Source organism: Cydia fagiglandana, chromosome 2, assembly GCF_963556715.1.
Source record: "Cydia fagiglandana chromosome 2, ilCydFagi1.1, whole genome shotgun sequence".
Lineage (NCBI taxonomy): Eukaryota > Metazoa > Arthropoda > Insecta > Lepidoptera > Tortricidae > Cydia > Cydia fagiglandana.
Genome location: NC_085933.1, coordinates 21,190,742 through 21,211,908, shown reverse-complemented (window position 1 = coordinate 21,211,908; position 21,167 = coordinate 21,190,742). Strand labels below are relative to the sequence as shown.

Sequence of the window (21,167 nt, the reverse complement as noted above, 5' to 3'; positions counted from 1 at the left end):
GATAAATTACCGGTGTTTACGAGAAACGTCTGACATAGCCGACACACCTAATAGGCTGACAGAATTAAAAATATTAAAGTCCTGTTGGCCTACCGCGAACCACGTTCGACGTGTTGCCTCTCTGTCGCACTTGTAAATTCGTACGTAAGTGTGACAGGGAATCAACACGTCGAAGTGGTTCGCAGTAGGCCCTTTGTTTCCATTTACTCTTACCACGGATATTACGAATGCAATATTTCAGTCAAAGGACGTTGGCGTTTTGAATGTGGTGTTATATACGTAAGGGAGACGTGTTAAATAAAAACACGTAACTTTAGTTGTATGTTTATTTTCATACTGACATATTTGTTTATAAAAACAACCATGGTAACTAACCAGAATAGTGTAAGGGGGTTAGCGTACGTTGAATCCTACCTAATTCCACAAGACGTTTCTACAGAAATTATATGACAGCATAGCAAAATTAAATTTTATTCTGTGATTATATTTTTAAAGGTGCCTTACCAATAAATAAGTAAGTAATTGCGAGATTTTAATTGTAACTTGTTATGGATTTACGATAATCTTTTTTATACCGAACATACACAGAGCTGTAAAAGTGCACGCCTACTAGGTACTACTACTATGTTTACTATGCTATGTATACTTGCGCGCCAAGATGTTGATATCTACTTAGGCAGTCTTCTCCGAGATCACGGGGGCAGCACCGTCCTCGAAACACCGGAGGAAAATTTAAAAATTAATTGTATGCGATATATCGTTGTCTGAGTACCCACAACACAAGCCTTCTTGAGCTTACCGTGGGGCTTAGCCAATTTGTGTAAAAATGTCGTATAATATTTATTTATATTTAAGTCCTATTGTTAAATGCATGGACACATTATAAATGAATCATTCTATAAAACATACGTGCCGCAATATAAGAATAGTATTACCTATTTTACCTATAGCAAAATGACCTCACACATTTTGATTTCGATTTTCGATTCGATTAAATATAATTAATTAATTTAATTACAAAAACCAAAATTCCTCGTTTTGTTGGTCTACTGTATAAACATATTTAAATTACGTATCAGCGTTAAACTGCAGCAGAATTGATTGAAATTTTCGCAGTTTATATTAGTTGTTTATTAATTTATCTTAAAAGTTCCCAAAATATTTAAATAATAAGTACCTACTAGACAATATACAACACTGTAAGTATATTGACGGAAGATTCTAAGAGGTGCAGAAAGTACAAAGGCGAGGAAATTGAACGTATAAATTCTAAAGCGTCAAATGAAGCCATTTTAAGGCCTGAGTTACACTTGTAAGTTTTACTTACGTAAGTAGGGACACGGCTATACTACAGAATGAGAGATGAATATCGTTATCTCATTCTAACAAATAGCTTTGTCCCTACTTACGTAAGTAAAACTTACAAGTGTAACTCAGGCCTAACAGCTCTGTACGATATAAATTTAAACCGGGTACGTGGCGTTTAGATAAATTCGAGTAGTAGGTATAATTTCTTAAAACAAGCGGGTGCCATTTTGAACCCCGAACGTCTGAAAGGAGCGTCTTAATTAGACGGCTATCAAAAATTCCAACAAAGGAGTAAAGAAACGTAATCAAGTAACATCAATACAACGATGCCTGGAGTAGGTACAGTACGACTGGATTGAACGAAACTTTAATTGTATGAGTGACACCTGTATCGGTATACAGTCTAATCATTTTATTGGTTAATGTGATTCACACATAGATATATTCATTTATTCATTCCATTCGGGCCAGATTTCGTGAATTTACCCGTACTTTTGCCGTCGACTTTGTACGCGTGTATTAGAACGAAAGGTGCTGAGAGTAGGGAAAACTGTTGTAGGTACCTCAGACATTGTTGTATATAGCGCTTGTAGCGTCAGTATCAGAGGGGCTACCGCGAAGACCAAAATTCACAAATTGCGGGGATCTTTCTCTTTTACTCCAATGAAGGCGTAATTAGAGTGACAGAGATAAATGCTCGCAATTTGCGAACTTCGATTTTCGCGGTTATAGCCCAGTAGTCACTGGAGAATATAGGAGTCGCGGACATCTAGGGCTCGTTTCTCAAAAGGTTGTAACTTGTAACTTGTAATAAAATACAAGCGGTTATCACTTTTTGATAGCTTTCGTTAGAAAGGAACATCCACTTGTATTACAAGTAACAATAAGCTTTCGAGAAACGGGCCCCTGTAGTTATTGTACCTAATCTAACAACATGGTTGTTACATGCATATTCACTCTCATTTATAGACGGGTCTAACGCGAAATTTATTCAATTACCTTTATTTACCGACGTTTGCATACAGGTTTCACTAGTCATGGTCGCGGCTAACTGATGTCCCAGCAAAATGTCAAAACAGAAATTTGTGCGACTACCCGACGTAAACAATAAATGTGAGTTTATATGTGTTCTAGTCTTACTCTACCTGTGCTGTTTTTGTAGAGGCTCTTGAGGAGTTCTATGTACTGGTGTTCTACTCCTTGGTTCCCAAGAGCTTCCCATATGCTTGTGTGTGAAACCGTATCAAAAGCTTTTTGGTAGTCTACGTAGGCAATGTAGAGCGGTCTCCGTTTCTCTTGGTATTTCTCTATAAGTAGTTCCAGTGTATGTATGTGGTCGGTGGTAGAAAACCCTTTCCGGAAGCCCGCTTGCTCTATAGGTTGGTATGATTCTAGAGTTGGACTTATTCGTTGATTAATAATTATAGAGAAAAGCTTGTACACGGCTGACAGCAAGCTTATCGGTCTATAGTTGGAAATATCTTTTGGGTCTCCTTTCTTATATATTAAAATAATGTTTGATTCGGTCCATTGAGAGGGTATTTCTGATGTTCTTAGTATTAGGTTAAACAGATTTGCTAGGGGTAGAGCTAATATTGTTTGGCCTGTCTTTAATGCTTCGTTGGTCACTTGGTCTGACCCTGGGCTTTTATCTCTTTTTAGACTGGTTATCGCCTGTATAACTTCTAGTTCTGTGATTTCTTTAACTTCTTGTTTATTTTGTGACTGTATAGGTTCTTGGGTATTATTTTCCATGGCAGACTTTTCACTGTATAGATCTCTGTAGAATCTGGTTGCCACCTCTATGATCTCGGTGCGGTTGTGTAGAGTTTTTCCAGAAGAATTTAGCCCCTCTATCCATGCTTTGCTTGTTGTCAGTTCCTTATAGGCTTTTTTGTGCTTCCTGACTGCTCTAAGTGTTTTGTTATTGTATTTTGTCTGTGCTTAGCATAGTCAATCCTGATGTATTTATTAATTAGTTTATATAAGGCTGCAAGTTCGTTCTTTTCACTCCGGGATCTGTTTTTTATTTTATGTAGTTCTCTTCTTCGGTTCATTAGTTGTATGGTACGTGGGGATAGTATTTGATTCATTTTCGGTTCGGAATTTGTTGTAAGTGCTTCTCGTAAGCTTTCAGTGATTGTGTTGATGATTATGTTGTACTGAGTTTGTACACTTATATCTTTATGCTGGTTCGGTTGGTTTGCTATATGGGACGTAAGTCGCTCTCTAAATATGTGTACTTCACTTTCTTTCTTTAATGTTGCTATTTGATTGTTCTTGTAGTTTGCTCTACTTTTTTAAATATTTTTAAAGAGTATTGTTGCTCGTACTGGTCTGTGGTCTGACGGATAGTCGATGTTCAAGACTTCTATATTTTGGAATAAATCTGGGCGGTTGGATAAGATAAAGTCTATTTCGTTTTTATGTTCCTTGTTGGGTGAGCACCATGTCCATCTGCGGTTTGTTTTTTTCTTGTAGAAGGTGTTTAATATGGATAGTTTGTTTTCTGTTGCAAAGTCGATGAGTTTCTGGCCTCGGTTATTCCTATCTCCATAGCCATAACATTTCATTATCAGGTATTCGCTTTGCTTTGGTTGGCCTATCTTCGCATTGAAGTCGCCCATTAAAATATAGTCCTTATGTGCATCTTCTATTGCTTGAATAATTGTTTCATAGAAAAGTGTAATCTCTTCTTCTTTGGCAGACTCTGTAGGTGCATATACTTGTATTACTGAGAATTTTTTCCCATAAAGTTAAGGTTCAGTCTAGCTACCCGTTCTGTAAGTCCGGTGTAGCTTTCTATATATGGCTTCATAGATTTCCTTAATACGAACCCCACTCCATACCTGCCGGGTGTCTGGCCTGTGTAGCATAGTATGTGGTCTTTGTGTTCTTCTATATTAGTCCCAAGGCGCCTCATTTCTGATATTCCCATTATATCACATTTCACTGATTTCATAACTTCAGTTAATTCTATAAAGCGTTCATAGGATGAGAGAGTCCTGACGTTATAGGTTATTATGTTCAATTGGTTTTCATGGTTGTGTTCTGCACTTTTTGATTCACTGCTATGAGAATTTTTGAATATATTGTTATTTTTAATTTTGGTTGTTTGTAGTTTTAGTTTTAGACTTGCTGGAGGGTGGTGGTCTGACGTCCCACGGGGACCAGCCGGGTTGGGACCTGATGTTTTGGTTGTTGGTGGTAGTTGCTATGATGAATTGTCCGGCTCATTTGATGACCGCTGCCTCATATATTCACTGGAATTTGAGCTAGATCTAGCTCTCATCAGGTCGAATGCGTTTGTTTTTTTATTAATTGGTGGGGTAGCGGTTTGCTGTTTTTTTGGCTGCGAATTATTTGATGGGGAAATTGATAGTTCCCTCTTCCTGTTTTCTTTTGTGTTAGTAGCTTCTTTCACTATCAATTTATCATACTTAATGTACGCAATATTGCCTTTATTCCTCTCTTCCATTAATTGTGGCATTAATGCCTTCCTTCTTTCTAAAATGTCTTTGGAATGATCTTCCGTGAGCTTTAGTTCTTTAGATTTATTCTTATTCCTCATTATTTCTGTCTTTTTCCATCCACTCACAAAAGATAGGAGTGTTGGCCTTGGTTTATCGTCTTTCTTATTTTTACCGATGCGATACATTTTGTTAATGTCGAGAGCTTCTAATGATATATTTAACTCCGTCAGGAACTTTTCTTGTACATGATTTATTAGCTCAGTTGTAGATTTTTCGCTTTCGCATAGCCCGTGTATTATTATATTGTTACTTTTCTTCTCTTTCTCCATGAATTCCACTTTTTTTTCTAACAGATCAACTTTTTTCTTTAATTTATCATTCTCTTCTATTAACGGCTTTAATTTAGTGTCGATAGTTTCCGTTATTCTCGTGGTAATAACTTCAGTTTGAGCGTGCATCTCTTTTTGCATTTTTTCGAAATAGAGTTCAAACTGGGCTTCCATGTTTGTATTTATTTTTGTTTGCTTAGAATGGAACGTAATGGTAGTAATGGGGTAAGCCGATTTTAATTGCTGGCAACACTCGAGATGACACTAGGGCGGTTATTCGTCACTGACAGTTCAAGCATCCGTTTGTCTATGCTTAGAAACTTAACCTCAAAAAATCACACAGTTTTCTTTCACTTATTTGTGTAGATTTCAATGTTTGCACGACAACTACTATTTCCACCACTTTATTTTCACTTAGATTGTCAATTAAAAGTAAGTTTTCGTGAGAACTGCAGCTAAATACTATTTATTTTTGGAAAAGTTTACGGAGCGACAGTACTATGATGTTTACGATTCGAGAGCCGGAACCGGAAAGACTAGAAACGACGGGTTCGAGTTTCCCCATAAAAAGAGGCGTAAGACAGGGAGATCCTCTATCCCCTAAAATATTTATAGCCATCCTAGAGTTAATTATGGGACAGCTAGACTGGAAGCACTACGGTATAAATATAAAAGGCAAATATTTAAGCCACCTCCGTTTTGCAGACGACCTCGTCGTACTGGCTGAAACGGGATCGCAACTTCAAATTATGATGGAAGCTCTACATAGAGCAAGTCTCAAAGTAGGACTTGAAATGAACCTGGCAAAAACTATGATAATGACAAACAGTACAGAGAAAACAATAACAGTAGGCAACAAGCCCTTAAACTATATTGAACAATATATATACCTCGGCAAGCAAATAAGTTTCAACAAGAAAAATAATGAACTGGAAATCGAAAGGAGAATACAAAGCACGTGGAACAGTACTGGAAATTGAAAGAAATCTTCAAGAGTAACATGCCCATAACCTTAAAAACTAGAATTATGAACTCGTGTCTACTACCAGGCCTAACTTACGGATGCCAAACATGGAAGTTCACAAAAAAAGTCAAAGACAAAATAAGAACTTGTCAAAGGGGAATGGAGCGTAGTATGGTCGGCATCAAAAAAATCCAAAAAATAAGACATACAAAGATAAGAAACTTAACAAAGGCCAAAGACGCGCTTAGACACGCCAAACAACTGAAATGGAAGTGGGCGGGACATGTATCACGGATACCGGACCAGCGTTGGACCAAAAATGTGACGTCATGGAAAGGGCCACTAGGAAAACGGGGTATAGGAAAACCTGTGACTAGATGGGAAGACGAAATAAAAAATATCGCTGGTCAAAACTGGATGCAAATAGCTCAAGATAGAGATGAGTGGAAAACTCTGGAGGAGGCCTTCACCTGCGAAGACGGGGTTCTTGCTAAATATTAACTTTAAAAACTATTCTAAAATGTCATAATTGCAAGAAATAAAAGGCTATTTTATTATTTATTTATATGTGTTCAAACGTGAAATATTATATGGTTGTATGCGTTGTACTTACGTACAAGCGTAAAGCTGTAACTCTACTTCGTTACTCTACTCCTGGACGGTCTCTAGGCGATAAATGTTGGACTGTAACTCAATTAGTTCTTGTTTGTTGAAATTTCCCATTTAACATAATATAAAGCGAGACTATTTTAGGAAAGTTGTTAAAATTTGGCACATTTTTATAAAAGTCATTGCCCAATATAATGAGCATAAAAATAAGTGACGAACCTCAACCCGCTTCAGAATTTTAATCACAGAATAAGTTTGTCAATTAATCCTTCTCAGAAAGCAATCAGCTTCAGAATTCAGAATGATAATTTTATGTTTTGAAATTCAGTTGTAAAATTCAGTCCAATTTCATCAAAAGTACCTGAGTACTTAACTGAAGCAACATAGTAACATTTTACGTTTGCGACGTGGAATATTATTGCAACTTCCAATTCATTATGATGCAATCTGAATTTATTTCCTTTGAGTAATGTTCAACTCAGACTAAATGACAAATTACTGGTAGCGTCCTTGTGTGTGTAAATGAATTGGGGACTCTATGTAATTAAGAATGAATGCAATATCTTACAACTGATTCAAATCATATATTTAGAGCACTGAAGGGTAGTTGCTTTCGACAGTATGTACTTGTACCCACGTGAAAATAATAATAAACTCTTTATAAATTATAATGTGCGAAAAATGTGATGAATATGCACAAAATTTGAAGCACTTTGCATTTTTAACGGCGGAATTAATTCGGAAACAAAGTCAGCCTATGTGATATGACTATCTCAATATGTGTCATTCAAACTAGGGTAATTCAATCTGTTATGCTATTATTGGTTATGTTATTTTGGTATACTTAATGAAAAGGAAATTTTATGTAGAAATAAAAGGCTATATTATATGATATTATTAATGAAAAGGTAGGTATTTGCTGTAGAAAAAGGGTACCTAGATATTTATTTGCTGAGGGGGTCGAATGGATTTACCAGAGTTTGAAATTAAGCGACACATGTATACTTTAAGCAAAACAGGATGAATCATTTCTTCGTCTATAGGTACGCGGTTATATATGGCTTTCCCCTTGCACTAAATGCGGTTGTTACTGCGGGTAGTTATACCTAGATATAAATTATGTACTGTAAGATATCAGTAAAATGGAGACTCAAATGAAAGGCTTAGTTAATAGCTATCTTTATTTGTCAAATTTCCTCTTAGCTCTATTGTTATATAAACATTTTCATCTGTTTCTATTTTCATAACTCTCAAAACCCAATAGTTATTAATATTTATAAACTCTACAGATATAACATAAATGTAAAACACAAAGTTTAGGTTTTTAATTGATCCGTAAAACGTGTATTTCAAATAACTATTTACAGAGTATTATTTACATACATGTACAAATATTTGCATGCTACCTTTTGACCTAAAACATTTTACTAAAATATATAAACTAAAAGTTAGCAGCAGTCTAAACTTTCAATAAAATAATTCTCAATGAATATTCAAACGTACACCGTGATACATCAGCATCATTTGATAATGGAATTCACTATTAAATCTGGAACTAGATTTAAAAAGCTCTCCGTATTGCTACCATTTTTTATTAAAATAACTTATTCTGTACCTACACATAAGCTAAAAAAAAAGTTATTCTGCTGTCTAAGATAAAGTATTGTGTGCAAAGTCACATGACTAGGTTTTCAAATCATCAAGGTACTTTATAGGTATATAATGATCTCAGCCATTTTTCGTTTTTACCCTTCAAATTTAAAACATAATGGCTCTTACATAATATACTATTAAAGCATATTTTTGAAGTATCTAAGAAACAAACTTGGGGTACAGTTTTGTTTCGCAACTAAGAGGTTTTTGATTTACATCGAAATTTTGTTTTATATAAATATCTACGGACTTCAAGCAGAGACCGTTACCGGCATAACTAAAAATCTAAATATCTCATAGCCTTCACAATATTTCTTTGATATTATAGAATAGTATTTAGGTAAGGATACTGATTGATCAGATTAGCTGATTTAAGTGAAAATATTTACGAAAATATACAGGTATTCGGTTCCTGCTTCAAAGCAGATGGTAGAAAGATACCATTTTGAAGGTTGAGATAATAAATATAAAGAAACTACAAAGTTTTTTTTCTGAGCGTTATAAATAAAAGATGTTTCTCATCCAGCGTTTATGAGAAACGCGAGTTGATTTAATGAAGTAATTATGATGTGCCTACTCTTAAAGTACTATTGCAGTTGGAAAATACCTTCGTTTAAACATCGATTGGAATTTAGATATGTAGGTAATATGTATAACATAACTGTATTTTTCAAGGCTGTAAAATAAGTTCAGAAGGCGAGACTTGACGAGGACATCAAGAAACAAAAACATATTTTACTATACCTACTATATTTTTACATATTATTTCTTCTAACGCTCAAAACATGAAACATTAAAAAATTTAGCTAACCGTTAAACAAATTAAGTCTATTTACATTTTGTTAAGAAGGCCTTTTAAAATACATTACTTGATACCCTACTTTGTTTACAAATGTTTACAAAGAGCTCAAAACGATTAAATGCCATTACGATGTCAAACCATTTTAAACTTTATAACATAACAAAGATTAGTAGAGTTAGACCAAGAAAAGTCTGAAACCATTTTGATAGCCCATGCAGTGCCAGTGTTATTTATACGTCATAAATTCTTATTTATACGTCATAATTTTATAGAAGTTTGACGTTTAAAATTACACTTGCACTGCGTGGGCTATCAAAATCGCTGCAGTCTTTTCTTGATTTAACTGTAATAGTACTGATTTTCATATCTTACAGTATTTTCCAAATGTGCTTGTCAACTTTCGTGCGTGAGATATCCATATTAATTTTATTTAAAGTACTTAAGTCGTGTTTATTGCCGCTAGTAGTGTCGATAAGTGAAGAACTGTGTCTACTTTTTTAGTAGTAAAAAGTGAAGTGTGTAATGATATATAGTAATTCAAAACGGTTTACAACAATTCAGGTGTAATGCAATCATTATTATCATTAATAAAAACAGTGTGCTCGGAAATAGATGATAATGGTAACATTCCATTTCTAACCGCAGCTGCACTACCGGTACTGAACGCGTCGCTGTCATTGTCAATTTCCATAGTAAAATTGACAGTAGTGCAGCTGTCGTTGGAAATGGAATGTTACCCTAAGATGAGCATACAAAAGAGGCAACAGGCGTAGCGTAATTAAATTAGTGTAACTAAATAAAATACGTACTTACATCAACAATTACATTTGTACTAAATAAATCATTGAAGACTTTACACCCTTTTAAAACCATTATCCATTACCTACGATTGCGTACTCGGTATGTCTCTAAACACTATTTAAGTAAATCTCTCTTTTTTCAGTATACCATATCGGTATATGTATAATGTGAAAAAAAACATCAGTACATTACTTGATACCCTACTTTGTTTACAAATGTTTACAAAGAGCTCAAAATGATTAAATGCCGTTACGATGTCAAACCATTTTAAACTTTATAACATAGGTAACAAAGATTAATAGAGTTAGACCAAGAAAAGTCTGCAACCATTTTGATAGCCCATGCAGTGCTGCACGCACGTAGGTATCAAAACAACTTTGTGATAGTACTGATAGTTTAACTGGACAAACTGTCGTTCTTCACATGAAACGGTTGAATGATCACCTAAGCAATTTTTATGAATGCTAAAGTAGGTAACTACTGTTTTATGTAGGTAGGTACTCCTGTCATTATTATTTATTTACTTTTTTAACATCTTTTACAAGCTTAAATGCATAAAAATATCAAAATAACATAAAACTCGTCAACCTTGGAAAGTTTGTTAAATAAAATTATGAAACAATTATTATTGTACATACACTGATATTAGGTGAGATATTGTAAGTCAGAGAACATATGTACCAATTCATATTATAAAGCTTTATACAACAAAGTTCTACTTTACATTTACACAATTATTTTTTTACAACTATCATGACATATAAAATTCAATCCGTAAAATTTAGTAAATTTACAAATTGTTCAAACAATTGCTCAAACATTTGTTTAAGCTGTTCTAGTTTTCACCTGAAGCCCTCCACTGTGTTGGTGTACAGGGTGGCCAGAGTGCAGTACAGTGAGATGAGGAGGTTTACTGACAGAGCACAGGGTGATGCTGTGTTTGCGTTCCCGTGTTGCATTGCAGCTGGGTGTTCTCCTGTCAACAACAAACACACGCATTTTGGATCATTACAATGCAAACACTATGCTTATGCACAAATGTGAAATGTACAAATTCAAACTTTTACTTAACAGTGTTTCATTTTTATACAATTTACGTCACTTTGACATGCGCCCCGATTCTAACTTTAAGATACGTCAATTAATGAATTTAGAAACGATATGGACGTTTCATCAAACAAAGACGTCACTTTTGACACTGACACATCTAATCCTTATCATTCTAGATGTATTAATAGTGCGTCGGGTCGAAAAGTGCTCGAGTGGAGACCACGGACTAGCAAACGCAGCGTAGGACGTCCACCCACAAGATGGACGGACGACCTTGTTAAAGCCGCCGGAAGACGCTGGATGCGGGTGGCTTCCAACCGGTACGAATGGAGGTCCAAGGGGGAGGCCTATGTTCAGCAGTGGACGTCTTATAGCTGAGATGATGATTAATAGTGCTAGCGGTTGACCAAAATCAGCTGCAAAGGGTGTTAAAGGTATAAAAATCGGCACGATTCATCTTTAGGCCATTTGAATCAATTTGACCCGCAGCACTGAAAAAAAAAAACAAACGGAAAGGAGTTATGACGTCATCTTTTTTTTGTATGGAAAAAGAAAAAAAATTCTTCAGAAACCTATCGTGTGTGATATTAAATGAAAGGGCATTTTGAGCCGGTTCTAAAAATATATCACATTGTTATATTTCCGTCACTCCGCTCAAAATGCCCTTTCATTTGCAGCTGATTCCCGAATTTCACGGTGTACCGCTATTACTATAACTGACGTATCTTAAAATCGGGCAGAAACTCACAGGCGTATTCGGGAAACGTAATAGTTGCAAGATTAGAGACGAACTAGAGATTTTTGGGATCTACATTAGATTTGACTTGGATAACTTGTGGAAATCGTTCAAGAGGACGCCCATAATCGCGGAAACGTCAAATTTGACATATCTACCTTACAAATATCTTTAAATTATCCACATCGTAACTTCTTGATGTCTAATAGATATATAATTAATTTTCCGAATCGTGCCGTTAGTTAAAATATAGCGCCAAGTTTCATACACGAAAGATCCTATAAAATCTTCTCCAATCTCCCTAGTCAATATTTATTTTATGCAACGTTTCCACGACATAAAACGTCTTTTTCTACGTAACATCACTAGGGTAACGAGCATGCTCATTTGCGTATAATTAGCACTAACGATGCTCTATCGATCCGTTTCTCATTAGGTTTTTATAAAAGGTGTTCGGGAAAATAATGGAGCGTTATTTAACAGCAAATTTGTTACACAACATACAATTACTTGTTTTTTAAGCCTTAGTGAACATAATAGCAAATATACAGTGAGTAAATCTAATACGGGCGAATCTCTTAACGGTGGTTAGTATAGGACAAAGTAAAGGTAATTAGATAACATTTACTTAAAGTTGCAACAATAATTTTGTCCATACAAAATAATTCAGCCCGCAATGTAATGCAAACACACTCACGTTAAACGCTCGTCGACAGTTACTTTCAAAAACTCCTATTGCGTATGTAATGTCATTAACTGTCATGAGTGGGTAAATAATAAATAAGTATGATGTTTTTTATCGGACGAAATTACTACCTAGTTTAAAATCAAATTACATCAAAAAATCTTATTAATGCAATCATTTATTTTAATAACGACCCATTGAAATTACAACTGAAATGTACTGAAGTTGCTGAAATACTTACCAAAGAAAACCAACTAAAAAAGAAAACTCAAAAACACAATTTACAACGATACAAATTCTGAGAAACCTGAATTTAGTTTTGCCCCCTCCACCCTTCCAGTTACGGGCAATCCTTCGCGAGCTTTGTAGTGTTTCACCGTAAATTAAAATCATGTCCATTAATTCAGGAGCAGTAAAAGTTGTTAAAAGAGGCATTTTTATAACATACGATTACTATTGAATCGAACGACTGACATTGTCAAATCAGAGTTGAAATAAAATGAGAAACTTGCAATTCCACCAAAGAGTTTGCCACGTTTTCACACAATGTACCAACCAAGTTTTGTGGTGTTTAGACGGTTTAGTTAATGCTCGAAATAATTTTGGTAATAACTGCACAACTACTATTAGGCGGGCCGTATGCTTATTTTCCGCCATCCTGGTATAAAAAATCAGGCAAATTAAATACGAAATGAATACACAATAATCACTTATGAAATACTGATATTAGATGAATTTTCAAAAAGGATGTGCTATCAAAGGTGCTTGTCTATTGCTCAGATTAGAAATAATCACGTCAAGTGCTGTCATCGTGACTGATTAAAATGAAGTCAGTTTCTTGTTGATAAACATGAAAAATAAATAAGATTTAATATCTTTTAACACGCCTAGTAGTACTTTTATCTACCAAAATAACTACAAAACATTAAACGCAGTGTAATGCTAACATGTATTGTGAATGTTCCTCCAGATAAGTAAGTTTGTAAATGCTATTGTTGTACTGCTAATGAACATTTGACATTTCGGTACCGCAACCATGTTTACAGTACATTGCTGCTGAGAAATTTAAAAAAAATTAATTATGGGGTCGTAATGAACTGCAACTCAAAAAAACCTTTTACTTCATGATTAGACTAATGAATACTATGTCCGATTTAATTTATCGCCCGTATTAGATTTACTCACTGTATATGTAACTTCGTATAAGATGAATAAAGTCTAAGAAAAAAACGTGCCTCGGAAATCAAGAAAAAGTCATTCTCGGATAGATGGCGCACACACCTTTGGCCTATGCTCGGCTAGATGGCGTGACGACACCGTTTCATATTTATCAATTTTAACATATAGATATCAAAGAATGAACATCGGTCAAAATAATATAAATATAATAATTTTATTTATACATTTATATGCACTATTTTGATATTTTTTTCCGTGTTTATTTTGAGTTTTAGTCGTGTGTCGATAGATGGCAGTAAATTTACAGTGACTACAAAATTTACTATGACAGGACCCCTCTATACTATCTCTATTCTCTTTGATAATAGTAAATAAGGTTGACAGTAAAGTACCAGTAGGTAACAATAAAGCAACTTGTGTTTTTAATTAACTTCTCAAAATAAGTTGGCAACTCAATCTAATTATGTTTTATGCTTACCGACAGTTGCTGAAAGCTTATCTTGAAAGGTATCTAAACATTTTGATGAAGTTGAATAACTCTTAATAATATCCTTTTTGTTCAAAGTCGCGCTATAATTTAGCGGCTATATATACTGAAGCGCAGATCGCAATTAATATAACTTAACTAGATTCTACGCGATTCTAGAATCAAGTATAGTTTTTAAAGAAACGTACAACGTTTTTTGTACTTTATAAATCCTTCTCTTTCTCTGAGCCGTCACACTTTTAATTAGACTGGGTTAAATTGCGAATTAGTATATAGTTCGTTGTATGAAAGCATTTAGATTCTCCGTCAGTCTACATAATTTCAGCTATTACTACAGTCGTCAAGTTTATATTACTTTTTATCGGTGATAACATAAACGTTGGTTGAAGCTGCACTAACAAGGAAGGGTACCCAACTGTCCGACTCCGATTTGATTTATTTTGATATACGTTATAGAGTAGTCTAAAATAACGGACACTTATTTTTTTTTAGCTGCCCAAACTCAACCTGTTAGGAGAAAATGGCCTTCAAAGTACTGAAAATTGACCAAACCCTCTAATTTCTGTGAAAAACTTTTTTCAAAAAAATTGATAATTAAGAGGGTTTGGTCAATTTTTAGTACTTTGAAGGCCATTTTCTCCTAACAGGTTGAGTTTGGGCAGCTAAAAAAAAATACGTGTCCGTTATTTTAGACTACTCTATAACATATATCAAAATAAATCAAATCGGAGTCGGACAGTTGGGTATTTCCTTGTTAGACACGCCGCTGCTGTACGAAAATCAGTAAAGGCATTCGACACTAATCACAAATGTATTTACCCTAGATTTGCTTTTTCTGACCATTATCTTATCTTATTGTTTTCGGGGGCCCTTGCATATTATACACTTCGACCCCTAGGGATCTTTTGTGCAACTACCCCCTAGAAAAGATCCGTCAACTACTCAAGAGCTTTTCCCACCATATCCATGTGTCCGATGATGGAGTTCATGGGTAGCGTTTTAAAGTGCTTTGGTTCCAGATATCCTGCTCCAAAGTCCTTCATTCTTTGTCTGGGCACAGAATAAATAATAGTACTGCGGTACAGAAAGGAAACTTCCTACTATTCCTATTTATTTATTTAAAAAAAATATATGGCGCTATCCCTTTCGAAAAGCGGCCAAGTTAAAGTGGGACTGGGCTGGTCATGTCTGCCGCATGCCGAATGACTTATGGGCCAAGATAACCACGGAGTGGGTGCCCCATGAGTCGAACCGGAGATGCGGCAGACCTCGTCGGCGATGGCGGGATAACTTAGACTCCTTTTTGAGAGACTGGCCAGATGCAGCTCAAAATCGGGAAGAATGGAAGAAGAGGGGGGAGGCCTTTGCCCAGCAGTGGGACACAATGGGCTCGTAATAATAATAATAATAATCCCTTTCGGCTATTTAGGGTTGTCAAAATTCAAGCCATTATCTTATCTGTGGTCGTGCATGCAAAGGGACGTCAAGTTGTGTCAACCCTAATAATTGCTCGGAGCAATGCTGAGCTGAGCGGAGCCGAGTTTGGCTGAAGTCAAGAGTTTCTCACCCCTGGTCTTGGATGGATGTTCTTACCATTAATGACATGGACATTAACTGAAGCCGCCTCAGCCATCGTCGGCACGCAGCTGTAGTTCCCGCTGTCGCCTGGTAACAGCTTCTCAATCGTCAGCCGAGACGTCAGCTGTTCTGTCCACTCTGTCTTCAACCGGACTCGCGGCTCTTCTATGATTTCGTTCGCTTCTACTTCCTTATACTCTATTATTTTTGATCCTGGAAATAAGCAAGGCATTAGCAGTGAAAGATTTAGTCTAGATAAGTGTGGGAATGCCGCCAACATGCCCAAGTCATTTTAGAAAATACTTCAGGGAAAAAATCCGTGTAATAATACTGTGTACAATAATAAAATACTGTGAGATTACCAATCTATATACTTTTTATCACATTTCCCTAACGACATGTACTTACAACAAAATTATAGCGATGAAAAGCCATTAAGGACAACAAGCCAAAACAATACATGGCTTTTCCGAGAATGCTGTCAACCACCTTCAATGGTTTTGTCCAACAAAAAGCCAAATCAGATTCCGAACGCAAAACAGTAATTCCGAATCACTCTATGAAAACTACTACTTCAACACGCAAACCAGCGTTTAACAATACTAGTAAAATATACATAGGAAACGCGCGAGTGGTTTTAGCTCTGATTTTTAGATTAAGTGGAGCTGATTGTAAAAACCGGCTGAGTTCGGAATGTCAAATTATGAGTCGTAATTTACGAGGGTCATTTGTTTACTTTGAGCCTACGCAATTTGGGTGGATTTATGTAGAGTTTGACTTTGCCTGGTTGGCGGCTGAAGGCTAACGATTGCGTAATTGGTACAGACGGATGGTTCATTATTGAGTTGAAGAGTAATAGTTGCAAAAATAACGGCGAGCGCTAGTTTGAGCGTAAAGTCAGATGAGCTGGTTGAAAAAGTGTCTAGTGTCAATAATTACGATCATAGAGAGATAAAAGAAAACCGGCCAAGTGCGAGTAGGACTCGCGTTTCTAGGGTTCCGTACATAAGTCCGACTCACGCTTGACTGCACATTTCTAATAGGTTTTCCTGTCATCTATAGGTAAAGAACTACATATTTCGAGTATTTTTTTCAAAATTTTAGACCCAGTAGTTTCGGAGATTAAGGGGGGGGGGATGGTAATTTTTTGGCTATTTTCTTAAATAACTTCGAACCTATGTATTTGAAAATTATAAAAAAAATATGTCCATCTTTGGGTCATTAATTTACACATGTGTACCAAATTTCAACTTAATTGGTCCAGTAGTATCCGAGAAAATAGGCTGTGACAGACGGACAGACAGACAGACGCACGAGTGATCCTATAAGGGTTCCGTTCTTTTCCTTTTGAGGTACGTAACCCTAAAAATGTTACAGTTAAGTATAGACAGATCGAAAAATCGTGTAGCAGTATAAAGTAAAAATAACAGATAGGAGTAAATCGTTCTGGAAATCCCATGGTAGTAGTTTCCGATAATCTTGAAGATTGCGAAAAGGATTTTCTAGCTACATATTTCTAGTAGGTACAAAATATACGTGACCTAGTTTAATAAAAAAAACCGGGCAAGTGCGAGTCGGACTCGCGCACGAAGGGTTCCGTACCATAATGCAAAAAAAAAAAACAAAAAAAAAAGCAAAAAGAAAACGGTCACCCATCCAAGTACTGACCACTCGCGACGTTGCTTAACTTTGGTCACAAATCACGTTTGTTGTATGGGAGCCCCATTTAAATCTTTACTTTATTCTGTTTTTAGTATTTGTTGTTATAGCGGCAACAGAAATACATCATCTGTGAAAATTTCAACTGTCTAGCTATCACGGTTCGTGAGATACAGCCTGGTGACAGACGGACGGACGGACGGACGGACGGACAGCGAAGTCTTAGTAATAGGGTCCCGTTTTACCCTTTGGGTACGGAACCCTAAAAAAGTAGGAAGCGTAAGCAAAAATATTTTTAACTCTATTAATTTTATTCGTTATTCCAAACCAATTGTTAAACTGGTATAAGATAATAAAAATTAAGCTCAGCATTTAATTGTTTATTTTAATCTTTATTGCACAAAAGAAAAACTTTACAGTACGTAAGGCGAACTTAATGCCGTAATTAATTCACATTTTTAACACATGTTCAGTTTAATTAGGCTACATTAATAGGTATTATAGTTTAGTGGATATTATTGTCCTTGTCTTCGAGTTTATGGTACTGGGCTTATTATAATATTTGTATGGTGTGTTCTGTGTGCCTAAGAATACATTTTTAGTGCCTTTGCCTAGAGCACTATTTATATGAAATAATACGCGGAGATAGAGATGATGAATATTTACATGTCATCATCATTTCAGCCTATATATGTCCCACTGCTGAGCACAGGCCTCCTCTCATGCGCGAGAGGGTTTGGGCTATAGTCCCCACGCTAGCCCAATGCGGATTGGGGACTTCACATACACCTTTGAATTTCTTCGCAGATGTAATGAGAGAAATATTTACAATTACTAATTTACAATTTGATTTGCAAAAACGATTTAGGCTTCCGTGTCGCAGAAGGAAAATTTAGTTGTTTCGGAATGACATTGACGTAGAACGTAGACGTGCATCCGGGTTGTTGTCCTTTTATTTTACTTACTTTATGAATATTTTTTTAAATACTCACCCTTATACCAAAATATGGTGCCGAGGTCATGCGGACCCTGGCTCAAGACGCAGGTCAGCTTGAGCGAGCTGCCCGTCTTCACGTACAGGTCGGCCGGGCCCAGCACGTGAGCCTTGGCTTCTGCGGGACAAATGCATACATTTATTATTTTGTGACACAGAGAAACCAGTAAAAAAATTACACATAGGCAGACATAGATGGTGCTACAGAATAAATAATAGTATTAGGTACGGAAGATTCACTCTCTAACAAAACGCGTCTGTTACGATTAGGACATATATGACCGCTAGGTGGCACAACCGCCACGCGCGGCCTATGGTTAGCCACCAAAATTGGTGTGGGACGGATATATATAGTTCGTAGATTCCTAATAGAGCCTATTGTCTATTGTTAAGTAAAACCGCACGTACTACTACTTACCTGCAAAAAAGGGTCTTAATTATTCTATTTGGCACCTGAGCGCGGGCTAGTCCAACGCTCAAAAAACCAGTGTAGGTGCGCTCTCCGATAACGCGCCTTTGCGCATCTTGATGACACATTTTAGACTGGTTCTGTAGCGTTCGACTTGCCGGCACTCAGTAACCGAAGTACTGGGTGCCGGCGAGTTGAAGGGACCACACACATCGTAACAAAATTAGTTCATTTTGAATCTTATTGCAATTGCTCTGAGTTGTAATTCAATTACCTGGGTAAAGTCAACGAACGATTTTTTATGCAGGTGGTTGTGGCACGTGGCACGAGTGGTTTTACTTAACTATAGACAATAGGATTAGCTGTCGGGTTCTGAAGCTACGAACTATACTTGTAGCTATTTGTTGCGACGCGACGCAATCGCGTAGTGAGCCATGCCTGGCTTAGCGCCGTCGAGTTCTATCTTGCCACAACATTATGCTACGAGTAAACTGATTTATTGTGTGTTTAGAAACGTTGTTCCAATATTTGCCTACTGGATCACATAAATCTACCTCAAGTACCTGTCAGACATTATTTCTGTATTCATCGAAGAGTACCTAAACTATGTTGAACCAAGAAAATAATCACTATGTTTGTGATAAATATAATCTTAGCTTAAATAATACACATTTACTCGTAGGTACTTAAGTTCCTACATTGTGCCTTGCATGTTTATTAACTTGATTCTGTTTAACTTAGTAAGTACCTACTTATACTTAACTTCGGGTTTCTTTTTAAACAGTTTAACGGCGTCTTGTAGAGTAAATGACAAACACGATAGAAAGCGAGCTAACAATTGTGCAGTCATGATTGAGCATATCACACTTAGTTTTTGATTAATAGCATCAAGCTAGAAAATTGAACCAGATTTATAATTTGACTGTTTTCTCATAAAAGTGTTTAAGTATAAAAACGAGAACATAATACCTATTATTCTACTTTTAATATTTAACTCATATGATATGAAAATATTGTGGCATTACTTGGAATGAAATATCCACTGAACGTGATTTATTTATAATATAGATACCACAGAATTCAAAGATCCAAAGGCAAATAGGTATCTTAGGGAAATGCCTTCAAATCTAGCTATTAAAGTAAATACTCGTAGATACATATTTCCTGTTAGGGTGCCGAAAAAAAATCTATTAAGAAGAAATATATAAGGGCTTGCTGGTTAGTTAAAGGTTCGCGTAAAAGCTTTAGAAACTAGCAAATAACAAAGTTTTAAGTCTACTTACCTAGTTATAAATTTATCTAGATAGGGTAAACCCTCCAGTGAATGAACACCCCCCAGTGAATGAACAAAATCACGTTTTTCGTCTAAAATAAGAAATATAGCAATTTCTTCCACTTGTCTTATTTTTTTTCTTATTAACAACTCTATTTCCTATGCAATGACAACCAGTAATAGATTTATTTTCGACAAGTTAGGATGTGACTGGCGTTTGAAGTTTACGTGTTTCTGGATTTGAAGTTTTGTATGAAAATATTAGATCCCAGATAAGAACAGTGTATGTTTGGAGCAACTTATGAAGTACTTTTTTAATTTTTACCAGTACAAAGTTTAGTTATTTGGTTAGATTAAGAGTTGAACCTTCTATTTATGTACACTTTGCAGGCGTATAATGCGATTAAGTCTTTATTTTTTACAGTTCCATTACTGGCTCATCAAATGTTCTGAAACCAGTAAATGAACAGTGTGTTCATTTACTGGTGTCGCGTAGATTTCATTTTTTTCCCAAATGTATATGTAAACGCAATCGTATTAAGCTTATTTTTTGTGATTCTGCATAGAAAACGATTCTGATTCATTTAGCCAGTATTGGAACAAACCAAATTTCTATAGTCCATTTACTAGATTTGTCATGCCTATTATGTATGAACAATACAAACTTTGGCTTGTTCATTTATTGGATTTCTACTAATTCTATGTATGAACAGTGTAACCACGAACAATGCAGTGACATATTTATTATTTTAAGCATTATTTCGTGAGCATGACCCCTTTCCATCAAAATATGCACGTTGGTTCTTGTTTTAATGGTTGATTTTATTTTTTCCTTTTAATATGTAACGGGTTTCTATGTTATTGGTGAATAACCATCATTTTATTACATTCTAATCGATTCAAAGTCAATATGGAGGGATAAAAAGATATAAACGCTATCGCTATACCTATTAAAATAGAGCCGGAAACGGTGTTTGTGATAAAAATGATTTTATTATGCTAATTAAAAAGAGTTAAATAATGTTCATTCACTGGGTTTTTCGGTGTTCATTCACTAGTTTTTATGTTCATTCATTAGGTTTTTGGGTAGTTTTTGGTAAATTCTGGTATAACTCAAAAACTATGAAAGTAATTAAAAATCGCAGAAATTACTTTCTTATTTATTAAATGAGGATTGA

At 35.6% G+C, this 21,167-nt stretch overlaps 2 protein-coding genes across 2 annotated transcripts in view; both read right to left on the bottom strand.

The window, feature by feature from the left end:
* Positions 1-3,204: 3,204 nt before the first annotated feature.
* On the bottom strand, positions 3,205-5,623 carry LOC134679684 (uncharacterized). Its single transcript, XM_063538632.1, has one exon. The coding sequence runs from the start codon at positions 5,282-5,284 to the stop codon at positions 4,523-4,525; it is 762 nt and encodes a 253-aa protein (XP_063394702.1). The 5' UTR covers positions 5,285-5,623; the 3' UTR covers positions 3,205-4,522.
* A 2,249-nt stretch (positions 5,624-7,872) lies between these two features.
* Positions 7,873-21,167, bottom strand: part of LOC134678706 (zwei Ig domain protein zig-8-like) — a 144,646-nt gene continuing 131,351 nt past the window's right edge. The window contains exons 6-8 of the mRNA XM_063537367.1: positions 18,306-18,425; positions 15,670-15,867; positions 7,873-10,915 (exon numbers count right to left, since the gene is read on the bottom strand). Coding sequence (XP_063393437.1) covers positions 10,782-10,915; positions 15,670-15,867; positions 18,306-18,425 — 452 coding nt within the window. The 3' untranslated portion in view covers positions 7,873-10,781. The remainder of the gene's footprint in view (positions 10,916-15,669; positions 15,868-18,305; positions 18,426-21,167) is intronic.

Excerpts from the sequence above, each read along its gene's own strand:
- LOC134679684 (XM_063538632.1), bottom strand. The coding sequence starts at position 5,284 with ATGGAAGCCCAGTTTGAACTCTATTTCGAAAAAATGCAAAAAGAGATG.